The 13,159-nt window shown below is 40.4% G+C and overlaps 1 protein-coding gene across 3 annotated transcripts in view; it reads left to right on the top strand.

Annotated features, from left to right (window-relative positions):
* The window catches only part of SNX14 (sorting nexin 14), a 67,643-nt gene extending 54,867 nt beyond the window's left edge, over positions 1 to 12,776 (top strand). For all 3 annotated transcript variants that reach the window (XM_075498310.1, XM_075498309.1, XM_075498311.1), the window contains 6 exons: positions 5,368 to 5,491; positions 6,004 to 6,168; positions 7,232 to 7,327; positions 8,610 to 8,701; positions 8,857 to 8,913; positions 12,574 to 12,776. In XM_075498310.1, coding sequence (XP_075354425.1) covers positions 5,368 to 5,491; positions 6,004 to 6,168; positions 7,232 to 7,327; positions 8,610 to 8,701; positions 8,857 to 8,913; positions 12,574 to 12,612 — 573 coding nt within the window. In that variant the 3' untranslated portion in view covers positions 12,613 to 12,776. The remainder of the gene's footprint in view (positions 1 to 5,367; positions 5,492 to 6,003; positions 6,169 to 7,231; positions 7,328 to 8,609; positions 8,702 to 8,856; positions 8,914 to 12,573) is intronic.
* The last annotated feature ends 383 nt before the right edge of the window (positions 12,777 to 13,159 follow it).

The following is a 13,159-nucleotide window of genomic DNA, read 5'->3' as shown; positions in this document are numbered from 1 at the left end:
AATTCTTTAAAGTGGTGTTCAAAACCATTTTTGGATTGCAAAAGGTTAATAAAATGTATACAGCATCGCTCAGTTAAAATACAAACTCTGAAGTGTCAGTATGTTATTCTTGTAAAAGAACATGTGTACAGAAATTCAGGCTCTGAAATGAGATTTTCCCAATTCTTTTCAACGGTGGTGATCCCAGGAAAGCAAAGAGCTGGCTGCATTTTGGCTTTCATTTTGGAATACTGAAGTTTCCTTAAACAAAATGTAAATCTTTACTGCCTTCTGTTTTCTAATACCATTTTCAGAAATAGTATTGTGGGGGAAACCTCCTTACCACCGTTGACTAACTGTCCATGTATGCACTCCATTGGAGACACAAGTTTGTAGACTCTGAGTCAAAGTTGTTGCTAGTACTGGTGATTACTCTGTAGGAGGTGCTTTTGTCATGAGATACGAGTTTCTTTGCAGACAGCAAAAAAGAGGAGGCTAGGCCCAGCTCTCCACTCCTTCTCACTCTCTGTTGTGAGAGTGAGTTCACTGCTTTTCTAAGCCACTTTATTCTAGTTAGCTGTTTTATGAATAAGTAATTGGTTTTACATATATTTTAGATTTTCTTTTTTCTTTCCCAAAAGAAATCTGTTTTGTTTTGGGGAGCCATTTGCTGTAAATGGATGGAAAGTTTCAGACTTCAGTATATCTCCTGCAGAGCTGTGATTATTATTTAATGATGGGCCCTCAAGACACTTAGCCTTGGGGGATGCTGCAAGACAGTTCTATGATCAGATACTCAGTATCTGTTTGTGCTCAAATTATACTACGAATTTTGACCAGCAGAGGCATGTATGTATAAGGAATTCATATGCTGGCTGCTTTCTCACTAATTTCCCATCAATCAGTTTAGCCAGAGCACACACACTTACTCACACGATAACTGTAATTATTAGAGATCCGACATCCCAGGTTGTCCTGTGTTATGGTCTCTGCTGAGTCTTCCCATGCACATTGTAAAATTCATCCCTCTTGCTGATTTGTTGTGGTCCTTGTGCCTTCTTTGGAAGACAGTTTTCTCTTTCTCAAGTCAGCCCATGCTTGGGAAAAGCTTTGTGCCAGGTGCCAGGACACTGCACCATTTACATCTTGCCAATCCTTGGATTTGATTTGTAAGCCACACTGGTTTCATCTGCCAGACCATTTTAGTTCAGATCAGTGATGCTTTTTGGAAGCAAATCTCCTGATCATCTCAGCTCATCGCACTTTCTCTCATACTCGGGAGCTGTCTTAGAACTCATTAACTTAGAACTCATTAACATTTCAGATGAAACTAAGCTGGAAAATGCTGTCTAGGAATGCAGGCACCAAGGGGTGTTCAGTCCAAAGGCCAGACCAAAGGTAGACTGAGGTAACACCCCTCCCTACCCCCCCAAATACATCTGGCATAGACTTCAGTTGTTCAGTTCTGCAGTTTCACTTCTGTTGTGCCACGTGAGGTCTTCGTGAAGATATAAGCACTGTGCAGTACCCTTACCCAACAGAAGCTGGTGATGGAGACAAATGCTAAATGTCTGTACCAGGACTGTGTGAGCTACTTGTATGGAGTCAATGAGAAGATCTGGCAGGCAGCCGAAGAGACAGAAGATTGGCACTTTCTGAATGCCCATCTGTGAGAAGAGCGCGTTATCTCATAGCAAGGAAGTTCTACAACACAGAAATTTTTGGTAAATGCTAGAGTCGATTTCCAGCTGATGCTTGTGTTGCCACAGTGTTTTCATATACCTTGTCTGGCACAGATCTGTTTATTCTTGTATCAACGTGTTGGAATCAGCTGAGAGTACAATCCACATTTCCTCGGTGCTTGTGCTGCCAGCTCTGTTGCCGTGAATAGGGTACACCCAGGTTACCTCTTCATCAACAGGCTGAATAAGAAATGCCTGAAAGTCTGTCAGGGCAGGTGAAAGCTTGAGTTCACTCAGAAACGTGCCTACTTCTCTGAAAGATTTTTCTGCGTGCTGCTTCCTTTTGAATATTCCTGGTGCGTGTGTATGTTTGTATGTTGTAAATATCGGTGGAAAGACTTCTAGTTAAAAATGCACAATGAACGTGGGTAATCAACCTTAGTACAGCCAGTAGCCAACTGGATTTTATCCTGTATCAGATCCACCAGATCAAAAGAGTTACCAGCCTCCCTGGTTAAAACAAACAAGCAAATAAAAAACCCTACTCCCCACTCCTAGGGGCACCAACAGGATTTCTGGCTTTCCCAGCGACGTTTCTATTCTCAAGGTCTGTAAGCAGCTCGATCGTCTTCCGAACATACTTTTGTCAGACTTGCTAGAATAGGTCAGGACTTCTCAGCTGATGCAGACTTTGTAAAATATGCCTACAAAGGCATTGTTGTGCTGGCTCGTGATGACCTGCCAACAGCAATAAAAACTGCTTTTGGAACACCAGTTGTAATGTATGTTTATGCACAGTTACTTGGAGGAAGACATGGTTGCTTTTCAATACACTAACTGATGTGGTTCAGACACTACATACATTCTTCTTACCATTTTGGTATAGTCATCTGTACTTTGCAAATGAGCAGGAAAAATGGTGGAGAGGTTAATGCCTCTGGCTGTGGATATTTGCTCATAATCGTGGTATTGCTTCCATAAACTTCACACCTGTGCTGGAATGTATGGGCGTATATTTGCGTATGCGCTCACTAACTGTTTAGTAACTTTTTTTTCTATTAGGCACTTTATGTAAGCATTAATACTTATTTTGCTAGCTTTTCCCATCAAGGTACAATAGATAGCCTATTGTACAAGGAATTACTTTGGTCTTTTTCTTAATACAGGCCTTTTATCTTTCACTTGCTTCAAGAGCTTGGCTTCCATTATCAACCAGTACCAATCCATGGAATTTCCTCATTGAAAGCGTTTTAAGACTATTTCATAGTTATAATCACAGTTACTGTTTAATCTTAAAGATATGAATAATGATAGAATTGGAGTTCAAATTCCTTGTCTTTTTTTAGTGTAATTACAACAGTGAGCATTATATCATGTCGCAAATATTCACATGCGCAGAAACATTTACAAGCAAAATCCTGTGCTTATCTGAATTGTGAATGTAATCTCAACTTTTGTATTAGATATCCAATTGTATGTTTTTCACTTGGCTTTTCACTGAGCCAAAATCCTGCAAAGTGCAAAAGACCTTGCAAGTAGAGGTGTAATGCTACTTTGTGTTATGGCTGCTGCATCCGTCGGATGTGCATTGCTAATGACTGTAGAATACACACTTGCACTGGAATAATGCAAAGTACATACTTTATAAAAACTGCTCATGGGCTCAGTAATTTTGGCATGCATTGATCTGCTGTTGCTTTCTGAAATGGCGTGTGCAAGAGTCGAAGCTTTCAAAGCTTGACAATGATCAAGGAACCTTTGTATTTAAGCTGCAAGACCGATTATCCATGTCCAGAGGTACGTACAACGTTCAAAAGATACTGCTTCTGGTTTGGGGTGACAGTTGAAATAACTTTTGGAAGTCAAAAAGCTTTACCCTAAGATGGCCTTCACGTTTGATTTTTTTTTTTTATAGATCGCCCACCAGACTGCTGTTAATGATTTAATTTGGCCTGTACACACTCCTCTGAACCTCTATCTACATTGCACAATGAGCTGCTTTGAGTTGGCTCAGTATGTGTCGCCTCTGTCTGGTCGAGGGGTGTATCTAAAAAATAAACGAGGCTCTTGTTTAAGTTACAACAGTTGAACTAAGATTTTTCCCAGTGCCCTAGTTTCAGTATTGAGGAAGATGTAGACTTCAGTTTATACAGGGTCTTTTAAACAACATACCAGGGATGCTTTCATACCGTAGGCGTGAATAATTATGTGTTCTTTTTAAGTTTACCTTCCTGGGTAACAGTCATTCACCAGTGCATTGACCGTATTTGCTCTTTCCATGTGATTTATGTAATAACTTGATGGTGTTTAATTTGAGTGAACTTTGTGAAGATAATGCCAGCAGTTCAGTATTTACCAAAGGAGAAGGCATAAAAGTAAAAGTCAAAACCTGAGTCTTGCCAGATTTCCTGATGTAATTTTTTGTTAGAGTGCAGAGCATTCTGTTTAGAGACTTGCATGATTCAGAGCCTGTTGTGATTTGGATGTTTTATGTTCTCCTTATTTATTTCAAGGAGAATTGCTCTACAGAAAGTGAACCACATATAAGCAAATTCCTTGGAACTATTTTTAATTTGGGAGTGATACAGAAAAATCTGTGTCAGTAGCCTCAACCTAGGCAACACTATTAATTACGTTGCCTTTGCCTCTAGTTCTGGAATGTTGTTTTAGAAGCTTGGCATAAACTTTTGAACTTTCTTTTCATAATACAGAGTATTTTGTATAAATTCTTTTTTATCTTTAGATCAACAGTTTTGGGGATAAGATAATTTAAAATAAACTGTTAATGGTGATTGCTAGGTATTGTCAAATGTGGAGAGCTTCAGGATTCAGAGAACTCCGTCCTTTCCAGCTGCTGGAGCCCACAGACTTGGGGGAGGGGAAGGACCGCTGCCTAGGTGGCATGGGGCTCCTTATGGGATGCAGGGAAGGGCCTCTTGGGATTTTACAAGTATTAGTATTTACAATTATTAGTATTTATTTACAATGATATCTTTCAGGGAAGAACCAAAGGCAAGGAGATGGAGGGATCTCCATCTGGGGGGGGAACATGGGAAAATAGAAGGATAAAAGAATAAAATGAGAAATGGGATAAATGGAAAGAAACCCAAACTTCAGTAACTTACAAATTTTCATGAAGTTTTTGCTATAAATAATCAAGCTGGCGGGGAAAAAGGGATTTCTCTGTCTAAAAAGTTGGATATTCTGCCCAGAAACCGTTGTATTTATTTGAAAATGGAAGGCAACAGGAAATTCTAGGAACACTTGGATGTCATACATAGAGTTCCCCTGTGATTTAAGGCTGACAAACTCCGTATCCTTTATGCCTCTCATTGACAGAATGGGGTGCATCAAAGGAATCAAAGCCTGTGATAAAAGTCTAGATGCCTGAAGGTATCAGGGGCAAAAGGGCTCACAAATTAATGTCTTGGTTGCCCTGCTGGTTTGTTCTGAACTGAATCCAGGTATTTTGGTTGTCGGGTATCTTGGCAATATGTGACATGCTCTTTATTCCCCCCCCCCCAGAAAAAAAAAAAAAGTGAAGACTTTAAAAAAAAAAAAAAGGAAAACTGATTAGTTCTTCGAAAGCTCTGGAAAAAAGCTACTTCTAATTAAAAAAAACCCAACCAACCAACCAAATAACCTACTGATGGCTATCCTTTTGTCTTTGAATGTAGTATTTCCACTCTTATGTTTCTATTTTTAGCTTTTCAATGATTTATTCAAGAATAATGCAAACCGGTCTGAGAATACAGAAAGACGACAAAATCAGAACTACTTCATGGAAATGATGCCTGTAGAAGGAGTCTATGACTACTTAATGTATGTTGGTAAGAAGCGATTTCTCTTAATTATTCTTATACTTCATGCCAAATACGAAGTTTTGGTTCTTTGGTAAGAAATAACATTCTATTGTAGTAATCATATACAATTCAGCACTTGCAAGCTTAACAAGGTACAACTTAGGAACACAGTCGTTCTTTAAAAGACTTTATTGCTGTGCTAAAATATCATAATTTATCATTCATTATTGCTCCGTTGTTTTGTTATATCTCTTTCTTTCTGCATCTCAGAGTATGAGCTTATGGGAGTAGGTCCCTTCCCGTTTCTCAGATGTGCCTAGGCTGCTTGTACACTCTGGGAACTAATTAATAAAAATAGTTAAAGGAAGTATTTGATAAGCAGCAGTCTGGAGAACAGTGATTTTTTTCAGCATTGCACTAGAAAACTAAAATAATACTTGCTTGTTTGCAATCCTTTCTTCTTTTTTTCTCTGGAATGTGACTCCTTTATCATCATTATTAGGAGAACACGATAAACATGTGTTACTGTAACTTTGCAGGTAGGGTAGTTTTCCACATTCCTGACTGGCTGCATCACCTCTTGATGGGAGGAAGAATTCTCTTCAAAAATACATTGGAACTGTACACTGACTATTACTTGCATTGTAAGTTAGAACAGCTATTTGAGGAGCACCGGTTGGTTTCTCTGATAACACTGCTGAGAGGTTAGTGAAAGTTACATCTTTGATGTGAAAATACTGCTTTAGTTTGATATTTGAAATCCCTTCTTTTAAGTTTCCAAGTACTAAACTTTGCAATGCTTGACTAAAGCTAATGGAGTTTTAAAAATCAAGTTGGCCTATAAAAAGATCCCAAAAGGTCATTGCGGAAAGGTGCTGAGTCAGCCACGTTGTCTGTCAATGATGATTACAGAAAAACATATTGTGAATAGTAATTTGCTAAGGTGTGCAAAGAACAAGGAAAACAGAATAAAGGCGGTTTAGTATATCGGAGCGTGAATATTTCATGCAATCTTTAAATTACTTTTCACTTGTGTGCTACGTCACAGTCCTTTATTGTTAAATTTTTTTGTTCCCTTTGTTGTGGTGGGCTTTTGAGAGGGCTTGAGTCTTCTTGACCTTCAAATAAGGGAAGGGGAGAGACGTTAAAAAATTTTTTTAAAAATTACCTCACAACTGTAGAGAAGTATTATCTGATTCCCGTCTGATCTAAACAATGCATCTGGCCAAAGCTCTGGAATCAAGACAGCTCTGTCCTTATCAAGCCAAAACAAAAGCTTGTGAAAGACAAAAAAGGAAAGGAGTAAATCTTTCAGAGCCTAAAACCAAAACTGAGTGCCTAATATTTCTGATGAACAACAATTCTTATTTTTTCATGCACAGGTAAATCTGAAATTTTTGACAGTTCCAGACAATGTTTTAGCACAAAGTATAAATACTGCTTATAGTTTTGAAAGTATCAGGGAAATTGTAAGTAAGGAGAACATAACTAACCTAAAATAGAATTGATCCAAACCTAGAAGATAATGCTTTAAAAATTTGAAGAGAGTGGAAACAAACTGGCAAAAGATTGTCCTCAACACAGGTGGGGTATTCTGGATTTGATCAGGCTAATGTCAGCAAAAGACGATTATCTGGCAAGGCTAGAATTCCCTTCCAGTCAAGATCATAAGAAGCTCAACTTCGAAGCCATAATCCAAAACACGTTTTGTATGTCAGTGATGCACAGCTGCCTAAAGACTTTTTTTTTTCAACGTCTTCGCTGCAGATGCTGTGTTCTGTGAGAATACCGAACCTCGCGCTCTCCAGGATAAACAGAAGCGAGCAAAGCAGACTTTTGAAGAAATGATGAGATACATTCCAGGTTCTGTATTTCATGACTCTCTATATGAGTATGGTCAATTGTTCAAGCAGATTACATAACTCAACTACAGTCACATTAGCTTTCCAAATCAAATAATACTTACACTGCTGAGATTTGAGTTGGCTAGTTTTATACCTATTAGGTATAAAAACCCAGGAGTTCAGTTTCATCACTTAAGTGTTGCTGACTAAGGTTGTAGCATAGTGATTAATAAAGACATGATGGAAATAAAGAGATTTACAAATATACTTAATGCCGTAATTTCTTCATCTTCAGAATGTCCTATGGCTTGTATTTTATCCAGATGAAAACTGGGTTAAAAAAGGCACACCATGAAGCCAGAAGATAAATCTGAGCTCTCCTTACACTGCATAAACTAGGGAAGAAGGGCCCATTTGCTAGGTGTCATGGTTTAACCCCAGCCAGCAACTAAGCCCCACACAGCCGCTCGCTCACTCCCCCCAGTGGGATGGGGGAGAGAATCGGAAGAGTAAAAGTGAAAAAACTCGTGGGTTGAGATAAAGACAGTTTAATAGGTAAAGCAAAAGCCACACACACAAGCAAAGCAAAAAAAGGAATTCATTCACTACTTCCCATGGGCAGGCAGGTGTTCAGCCATCTCCAGGAAAGCAGGGATCCATCACATGTAACGGTTACTTGGGAAGACAAATGCCATTACTCCGAACATCCCCCCTTCCTTCCTCGCCCGCAGCTTTATATGCTGAGCATGACGCCATATGGTATGGAATAGCCCTGTGGTCAGTTGGATCAACTATCCTGGCTGTGTTCTCTCCCAGCTTCTTGTGCCCCTGGCAGAGCACGGGAAGCTGAAAAGTCCTTGGCTAGTGTAAACATTACTTAGCAACAGCTAAAACATCAGTGTGTTATCAGCACTGTTTTCAGCACAAATCCAAAACATAGCCCCATACTAGCTACTATAAAGAAAATTAACTCTATCCCAGCCGGAGCCAGCACACTAGGTTATTCAGAAAGTAATTAAAAAATTTCAGCTTGTGGTTTATTAAACAATGCATTAGGACAATACATTGATATTATAAAAAGTGTAATAATTACTTAGGAGTGCAGCCCTGAAGGAAAGGGAGGAACAAAGGAGGAACCAAAGGAGTATTTGTTTTTCCATTTACCACTTTAGACAGATAAAATTTGACTCTTTCTTTAAATTAAACTTTGTTTTAATTACTGGAGTTCTATAACTGTACTGTATAGCTGTTTTGCAGTGCTTCCTAATGACTTGGGTATTTGTTGTTGGTATCTGGTCTAGATTTAATAGGCAAGTGCATTGGGGAAGAGGCTAAATACGAAGGCATCAGGCTTCTGTTTGATGGAATGCAGCAACCAGTGCTCAACAAACAGGTAACTTGCGCCACATGAGGAACTTGCCTTTTGGCACAGGATTTCCTGAAGTGAATGTATGGTTATAGCAGAGGAGTGAGCTCTAATTCGGAGTTAAAAATAAAAAGCAGTAGTGTTGCCTTGGAGTGTTCTTAATTTTCTTTATTTTCTTTTAGTTAACTTATGTTCTGCTGGACATTGGGATTCAAGAACTCTTTCCAGAGCTGAGTAAGGTATGTGCTAACTCCCTTCAAGAACTCAGAATTCTTCAAGCTGCTAGTGAGTCTGGTCATTGGTGCATTATTGCTGTTGTTCCCTTGTAATACTAATTTTACATTTTGGGGAAAACCTGTATTTTACTAATGTGTTGAAATCATCGAAATCTGGATTATTTACATTTTTGTTAATTAGCTCTTTCCAAATCCGCTTAAGCCCATTTGTCTAGCATACAGCAAGTCTGAGCTGCCTTCCCGTAGAATTGGACAGAGCAATCAGCAGTCGGGATCTCTGTGCCTTTCTTTTTGACTGATTGTCTCCACTCTATTTTATGCATTTCCTGATTTAGGAAGTGAATTCTGCCTGCAGAGCTTAAGTTGAGCTTCAGCATTTTTCTTGAGAATATTTGGCAGAAGAGTTTCTTACCTCTAGTTTGGTCACTGCAACGCTAACTCCAACTATCCAGATAAAGGAGAGAGAATTCACACAACACAAAACGCTATATAAATGCGTATCATTAGGTTTGTGATCCATCTGGTATTTGTACTTATGTATATATAAAACCTTCACAGAGTTTTACGTAGTCATTTTACAGTTCGGTCTTCATGGTAAGCAGGAGATATCAGCTAGTTAACTAGATATAAAAAAAACCCAAACAAACAAAAAAAACCCCTCACTTATTATAGATGTTCGTTGCATGAGCCCCGTGTCTGAGAACTGTGGAGTGCCAGCAGTGATTTGTTTTGCATGATAAACAGAAAAAAAAGTCATGTCAGAACAAGCTAGGGCACCTTCCATTGTTTTCACTGAAATAAGACCAGCTTAGCAAGTCTAACCTACTCTGTGCATTAGTTCTGGAGCTGGCCTCCTCATGTCAGTGTTCAAACAGTTAAAAGCAAACAAAAGAAGACCCAGCCAACCAAAGGAATAAGGAAGTAGCCTGGAGACTTGTGTGCTGCAAAAAAGACATGACTTAGCCTTGCTGTTTTACTCTGCTGAACTGGTTTCGTATCTCAGCAGTTAATAATACGTATATAGGAACATTGGTCTTTCTTCAGTTGATGCTGAAAAAAAACTAAAGGCTTTGTGTGTTAAGCATTTAAATAGTCTTTAAATCACTGGTCAGGCCCAGAGGGTGGTGATCAGTGGAATGAAGTCTAGTTGGAGGCCAGTAACTAGGGAGGTATCCTAGGGTTCAATTCTGGGTCCAGTCCTGTTTAACATCTTCACTAATGATCTGGATGATGGGGCAGAGTGCAGGATTGCTGCTGACACAACACTGGAAGAAGTGGCTGATACACCAGAAGGTCATGCTGCCATCCAGGGGGTCCTCGACAGGCTGGAGAAATGGGCTGACAGGAACCTCATGAAATTCAACAAAGTTGAAATTCAACAAAAGGAAGTGCAAAGTCCTGCTCCTGGGGAGCAACAGCCCCAGGCACCAGCATATGCTGGGGCCACCCAGCTGGAAAGCAGCTTGGCAGAGAAGGACCTGGGGGTCCTGGTGGACACCAAGTTGATCATGAGCCAGCCATGTGCCCTTGCTGCAAAGAAGGTGAATGGTGCCCTGGGCTGCATTAGGAGGAAGGTTGCCAGCAGGTGGAGGGAGGTGATGCTGCCCCTCTACTCAGCGCTGGTGAGGCCACACCTGGAGCAGTCTGTCCAGGTCTGGGCTCCCTGGTACAGAAAGACATGGAGCTACTGGAGAGAGTCCAGTGAAGGGCCACAGAGATGATGAAGGGACTGGAGCATGTCCCCTGTGAGGAAAGGCTGAGAGAGCTGGGACTGTTCAGCCTGGAGAAGAGAAGGCTTAGGGGCATCTCATCAATATATACAAATATCTGAAGAGAGGGGGCAAAGAGGACGGAGCCAGGCTCTTTCCAGTGGTGCCCAGTGACAGGACCAGAGGCCCTGGGCACAAACTGAAACACAGGAGGTTCCCTCTGAACATCAGGAAACACTTTTTCAATGTCGGGGTGACTGGGCACTGGCACAGGTTGCCCAGGGAGGCTGTGGAGTCTCCATCCTTGAAGATACTGAGAAGCCATCTGCGCATGGTCCTGGGCAACCAGCTCTGGGTGGCCCTGCTTGAGGTTTGGACCAGATGACCTCCAGAGGCACCTTCCAACCCCAATCATGCTGTGCTTCCATAACAGTGTGTATCTTTAATGAGGTGAAGTATTTTTTTCTTTGAAAACAAATCAAGAAAAGATTATTTAATTTAAATCAAGATTATGGTTTGTACAACTTCTTAATCCATCCTTTTGTTCTGTGTAACCGTGACACTGCCTGACTGCTCTGCAGTGTTTCGGAAAACTACCTGCTGAGGAGGGACCTCTAATGCTACCTTTGGTCCTAGTGAAACAGCAGAGTTGAAGCCTGGGCTCCTCCTGTCCCCTGTGGCTGAAGCTGATGGGACCAGAGCGAGGGAATTCACTGGCCCAGATTTTGGTAGAGGAAAGGAAGAGAAAATACTCCAACCAGGAACTTCAGCTATTTTCCTGCTTTGGTTGTACCAAGAGAAGTACAGAACAAAGTACTGCTGCTGTGATGTTTGACAGCGGGACCTGGGCGTGAGTGTACTAGGACTGTGAAGGACTGAGGCAGGCAGCTGAGGAGGGATCGCTATGGGAAGGGAAGTGCAGGGTGGAGAGGGTATGGGCGGAGGACAGTGGTTTTCATCTGGATCTCTAAATAAATAAATAACTAACACCACCCCACCTCCCCCCCCAACTCCCCCAAATCACTGCAAACTGACTGTGAAGCCATTTGGGAAAAGAATTGTTTCCTCCAAACAATTGCAATGGGCAAGTATAAAAGTAATGAGTGGTTCTTACTTAGTTATCAGTTATGCTGGGCCAGGGGGTGGGGAATCAGTCCAGTGAGTGTTCTCTCTGTTCAGCAGAGACTGGTCCTTTTTGAGTTGCTTGATCCCAAAATGTGTTTGTAGTTACAGTCAAGAACAGAAAAATGTTTCAGGTCCATCAGCATTTAAAGGGAAAACTGAGCATCCTGGAAGTTTTGCTTTGAGCGCTGCTCCTTCAGCAGTGGAAACAACGATGGGAGAAAGGGGAAGATTTTCTTTAGCGGGGATGTCAATCGGCTTCCCACTCTTGAGATCTGATATCTGGAAGGTACACCCTGCTACACGTACCAATGCGGATATATACTGGATCACTTCAGATACGCTGTCTTTAATGGCAGCATGCGTTAGCAAACGAGTTCTAAGGATAAGAGCTGAAAAATACCTAATAGATGAGTTTTGCCTTTGATACAATGCACAGCCAGTCCCTTGGAAGTCTGTCAGACAGGAGACAAGGAAGAGGCACAGCTGAGAGAGGAGCAGCATTCCTAGCGGAGGAAGGAAAAGAAATCCAGGTGAAAAAATACCATGCCAGTGCCATTTCTAGAGCAGAAGATTGCTGTGTTAAGAAAATTGTACTTAGCAGTTAGGAATGGGGGAGGTGAGAACTTCCAGAGAAAGAAGAAAATACCTATTTTGAGCAATAGTATTAAAAACCTGAAAGCAGTAGCCTTTGTTTTTCTGAACTCTGGTTTCAAGTGGATGTTTTCAAATACCATTAATTAATCATTGCAGCTCAGTTCAGTCATTTATATGTAAATATGGATTTTCATACTTAATAAGTAATTTTTTTTTCTTCATTACCATTTGACAGGGTCCGAAGGAAGCTAGCTCTGTGTCGTGTTGGATGTGAATGCAGGGACCTTGCTGGACAGGCAGTAGAAACACCCGCTGTGCACTGTTGTAATGGACGTGTGACATTTTAACCTTGCATTGTATATTTTCTTGTAAATAACATAAAATCTAAGTTCTAAAAAAAATCTCTTTATGCAATAAAGACATTAAAATTTAATACCAGTTACAAGTAAATAATATATCTGTACTTTTTATTTAAAATTTGTTTTAGCTTTTGTCAGTAAAAGTCAAATTAATTTCCCCACAATCTCCGTGTGTGGAATTACAGGATGACATAAAATAAGGCAGCTGGGAGACCAGCCAACATATGCTTTGCTAAAAGAGCAATTACTGTTGTCTTCCCTAAAGGACATATAGAAAAATTGTTTGGAAGAAGTTGTTGAATGCTCCCATGAAGTTACTTTTAACTGTCTTAACAAATCTGACTAATTGTTTTAAAACAAAATTACATGATTGAATCTATTGCATACAGATAATCTCAGAACTATCTTTGGCCTTCATGCTTTCCATGAGCATGGAAAATCATGTGTGTAATTTAGTTTATT

This window comes from Mycteria americana, chromosome 3 (genome assembly GCF_035582795.1).
Source record: "Mycteria americana isolate JAX WOST 10 ecotype Jacksonville Zoo and Gardens chromosome 3, USCA_MyAme_1.0, whole genome shotgun sequence".
In the NCBI taxonomy this organism is placed as follows: Eukaryota; Metazoa; Chordata; class Aves; order Ciconiiformes; family Ciconiidae; genus Mycteria; species Mycteria americana.
Note: the sequence above shows the minus strand (reverse complement) of the source record. Positions and strands in the feature narration are given on the sequence as shown.